Raw genomic sequence first — 4,328 nt, 5'->3', positions numbered from 1 at the left:
GTTTATAAATCCTGTGATCGGCAATGATCCTGTGTACATTCTGTATTGCTGTTGTGACTAGTTTGTCCAAGGATCAGAAGGACTGATTGCAATGCCGATGGATCGTCGATGGATAACAGTAGAAATCTATTCATGTTGCGTTGAAAATTCCTGAGGAGTTCTCACAATTTTGAACCTATACAGCGGTTGTTTTAAAGATTTGTTAGACCTTGGTACTTGTGTGTAGTGCTCCATTGATTACAACAACAGGGTTGTTTATACTATGTCTATAGTCTATAGACTCTAGTCTCTATAGACCTACTCAGCCACAGTTAGAAGTACAGTACTAACTGTTACAGCTTATTTTCTCAGGTTGTCACTGTCTTAACAAATATGTCGGAATCTGTGTCACGAACGGGGAGTGCTTCGAGATACACGACTGGTGCTCCGTCGACTTCCACCTCAAAACGAACCCGAAGAGGGCTTCTCGGTGGCGATGAGTTCATGGCTGCAGCGATCGGGGACACAGCTTGGCTGAGGCAGTCCCTGAAAGGAGGCAAAAATCCAGCGCTGTTTGACAAAAACGTAAGGAGAAAGTAAATCCTTGTAGAATTAATATATCATCTGTCCTGTTGCACAAACGATGGTCATCGACATTGTAATTGTATTGTAATTGCGAGTAAAAATCTAACGTTAAAGTGTACCTGGTAGACCAAGTGGTTTTCTGCATGCTGCATGTGTAGGGTCAGTGTGACAATAAGGATCACTGATCATTTTCATGTAACGTTACACAGTTCATCATCAATTTTTTTTTTTGTTCTACTTCTTATTGTTTAACTTAGTTCTGACTCTGTTGAATGCAGTGCAAACACTGACTGCCTGCTGACTTAACCATGCAGCATTGTATGTTTGTTTTTCTTTTCCATATTTTTTTTTAAACAGGAAGGCTTGAAAGGGATATTTGGATTATAGTGATGGTGCTGGTAATTCAGTGTTGGATTCTGTTCAGTCTGAAATCTCAAAGTGCCAAGTGTAATAAAACTGACTAGAGTATAGTGATTCACACCTATCATGGGTAAAATGCAGGCTTTTCTTACATTTAATCCTAGCAATCTTGTATGCCATATGTTAACCCTGTCACACCCACAGGAAAAACTAGAGGTCCAGGTACTATCCTGTTTATATGAACAGTGGATTTAGGTGACAGTAGTTTTAAGATGGTTTAATATCAAATTGTCTGCTGCAGGGAAACATGCAACCTACTGCTCAGGGTGCAAAAACTTCCAAACTTATGCAGTGTTTCATTTTCCTCTGTGTCACAGGGTCTGTCAGCAATCCACCTCGCCGCTCTCCACGGACGAATCGAGTGCCTCAGACTCCTGGTAGAGAAATACCACGTCAATGTCAACCTTGCCAGCTCCACGGGATGGAGACCTCTCCATCTGTGCATCAACAGCAGGACAGGAAAGAGAGCTTTGGAATGCCTGCGATACCTCCTCGACATGGGAGCTGATCCTTCTGCGTAAGTGTCGAGATAATTCTATCTACACACAAATCTTCCTCTTTCATACCATTACTTCATATTCAAAGGACCTATGCAAAGCAAATGCATATATGTTAACTTGTGTTGATTTACAATACCCTGATCATCACTCAAGTAGCCGAAAGAATATCTATTGTAAATATGTGCCATATATATTTTTTTGAATGTATATTTCTTCAGATTACTTGGATATGCCCACCAAAAGAAAAAAAAACCCAAACAAACAAACAAACAAACAAACAAACTTCCAATTAAACCACGATTTTGTTGATGGCATCATCTGTCAATCACTGCTAAAGCACTGATATGATTACCATAAGACATTGGAATGCATCTTCCCCTAGACCGAGTACTGTAAAAGTGGATATTTTCGCGCGACTAATTTTTCGCGCTCAGCGGGATAAGAAGAGTTTCGCGTGTTATTAATTCCGCGGTATGAAGACATCAACTACAGGAACATATGGCAAGCAAAAATATTTGCATGCTTTTATTTTCGCACTAGTTTCTGATTGCGCGAAATGCGCGAAAATTTCAACACTGCGAAAATTTCCACTTTCACAGTATAACTTGCATGCTTCCATACAATGTCTTTTGTTAATCATTATTATACTCCTGCATGGTGTAAGTCAACTATGACCATCATACAGAATGAACACAGAATGCACAGAGCTGTCTCATGGTTAATGTCTTCATTATCATGTATCAGTTTTAAAATTCTTTGTGTGAAAAATTTGCATCAATATGTTTTTTCTTTTTTTAAAAGAAGTACTAGAGTGTGCTAAGATGGTTGGTGGATAATACACATAGCTAGCTGCTTGATTAAAAGTAGATGAGATGTGAGGATCTCGAACTAAACTATTGCCAAGATTATAATCCAAACATGTGGCATGATTTTTCCCTCCCAGTGTGAACGAGGACCTGATGTCTCCTGCCCACCAGGCTGCCATTGAGGGCAGCGTCAAGTGCCTCGAAGTGTTGCTCCAGCGAGGGGCAGACATCAGCAAAGTGGACAGTAATGATCACCTTCCGTTGGATTACGCCAAAATTTGGGGTCACAGAAAGTGTGCCAGGTAAGATTAAATCACCTTACCTTCTGTAACGGTTTATATTTACAGCTAACTATATATATTTGCATACATGTGGCAGATCACAACTTCCACTCATGCAGCAACACACAAGAAGTTATTGCTGTGTTACAGAGGTGCAAAGTAAGTTTATGACATGGGAGAGATGATACTCTGTGTTTCATACTGAGGTTCAGTTGCTTAAATAAAAAAATTAAAAAAAAAATTATGTGTAATTCATTAGAGGTCAAAACTGGTATACAAATACCAGGTATGGTAGCTGTGTCAGTATTGAGCAAATTTGAATTGGACAGTCAGAGAGCTGTTTATTCATCTTTTACAGAGAGTAAAGTTTTATTTCAGAAGCTTTTAATTTTGTGTTTTTACTAATGGCAAAGTAACAATGTATGTATTAAGGGTCAGCCCTCTCAATAGACTGTTGCTCCTTGATGTGAACAGCATGTTTGTTTTCCCACCCGCCTTCTAGAATCCTTGCCTCTGAGACTTGGAAGAGGGAGAAGGAGTCCGAGTTGGTCAAGGTGACCGAGCTGCAGCAGCTGAAGGAGCTGAAAGACGTCGTGGACGAGATGGAGCGGGAGGACCAGCAGGCCTACAGAGACATCCAGGTGGAGCAGACTTTCAACGAGTGGCTGGAGAACAAGGGACTGACCGCCCACAAAGCGCAGACGGCGGCCACCTCCACCAAACGGGAGCCCGTAGCCCTGGGGGTCGCAGCCAATCAGCTCTTTCAGGCCAACAGTCCGCGGCGGGTCAAGGCGCCAGCCAGCAAGGACAAGACGACGACGGGCAAAAAGGGAGACTCCCAGAGCAAAAGAGGGCAACCGAAGACGCAGGCAAAGATAGAGACAAAGAAGGCTGATGGGAAAGGTGGTGCTGCCGTTGAGAGGGTGTGCAAGGGGAAGAAGAAACCCCCTCTGGAGCCCATTGCAAAGGTCAAAGTTCCCATTCTCGAGATTACCGGTGAGCCCAATAGAGACAAAGCCACGCTGTACACACAGCCTGTGCCTGACCTCACCCAGGAGGTCATTGACAGAATCCTCCTGGAGAAGTTGTCCCCTCATGAACGTCCGCTGCTCTTCAAGTGCAAGAACATCATCGATGCCCAGCACAAACGTCTGTACGACTCCAGCACAAAGCCGATGGAGGAGGTCTACGCTCACATCTCAAATGACAATTCGTCGAGCTTGTTCCCGGGTCAGCAGGTGAAGGTTTCGACAGCATCCTCAAAGTCCAGTCGCTCCTCCGACGGGGACAGTTTCAACAACCAGAGACTTGCCGATGCCCTGAAACACATCGCCAAGCCATATCGATTTCCTCAACTACATGGTCAGGACTATACCTATGGATTTGAAGTATTATGAAGTTCCCCTGTCAAGTGACCTCTATGAGAAACACTGCCAAAAGAAATGCCAGGGCTGACTTCAACATTTACTGCACCTGTCTACCGTAGCACTGAAGGGGACATATAAACAGATACATGATGGATTATAGCATTGACTGAGTGTACCAGATTCAGTCCAGACCTGTGTGTATCAGTACACTTGCACAAAGAGAACGAGCTCAAGTCACGAGAATGCAGATGTTGAACTGACAGGCCGTTAGAGTTTGTGTTATCCAATGTCTTCACAGGGTATACGTTTTTGTTTCCCACAAATGATCTGGAGAGAATCTTCCAAATGTAGTGCTAGTACTACAACATTGTGGTGGTATGTCAAAGTTGA

At 43.0% G+C, this 4,328-nt stretch overlaps 1 protein-coding gene across 1 annotated transcript; it reads left to right on the top strand.

Annotated features, from left to right (window-relative positions):
* The first annotated feature begins 372 nt into the window (after positions 1-372).
* On the top strand, positions 373-4,111 carry LOC139719204 (uncharacterized). Its single transcript, XM_071630634.1, has 4 exons — positions 373-564; positions 1,302-1,501; positions 2,428-2,592; positions 3,074-4,111. The coding sequence occupies exons 1-4, from the start codon at positions 373-375 to the stop codon at positions 3,966-3,968; spliced, it is 1,452 nt and encodes a 483-aa protein (XP_071486735.1). The 3' UTR covers positions 3,969-4,111.
* Positions 4,112-4,328: the final 217 nt, after the last annotated feature.

This window comes from Diadema antillarum, unplaced genomic scaffold (genome assembly GCF_040938485.1).
Source record: "Diadema antillarum isolate AM-2024a unplaced genomic scaffold, OU_Dant_1.0 scf00000107, whole genome shotgun sequence".
Lineage (NCBI taxonomy): Eukaryota > Metazoa > Echinodermata > Echinoidea > Diadematoida > Diadematidae > Diadema > Diadema antillarum.
This window is presented reverse-complemented; position numbering and strand designations above follow the sequence as displayed.

What these genes read in the sequence shown, in the direction of transcription:
- LOC139719204 (XM_071630634.1), top strand. Translation starts at nt 373, where the DNA reads ATGTCGGAATCTGTGTCACGAACGGGGAGTGCTTCGAGATACACGACT. An exon ending in CAGCGCTGTTTGACAAAAAC is followed by an intron (nt 565 to 1,301) that starts GTAAGGAGAAAG and finishes TCTGTGTCACAG; the next exon opens with GGTCTGTCAGCAATCCACCT. An exon ending in GGTCACAGAAAGTGTGCCAG is followed by an intron (nt 2,593 to 3,073) that starts GTAAGATTAAAT and finishes CCCGCCTTCTAG; the next exon opens with AATCCTTGCCTCTGAGACTT.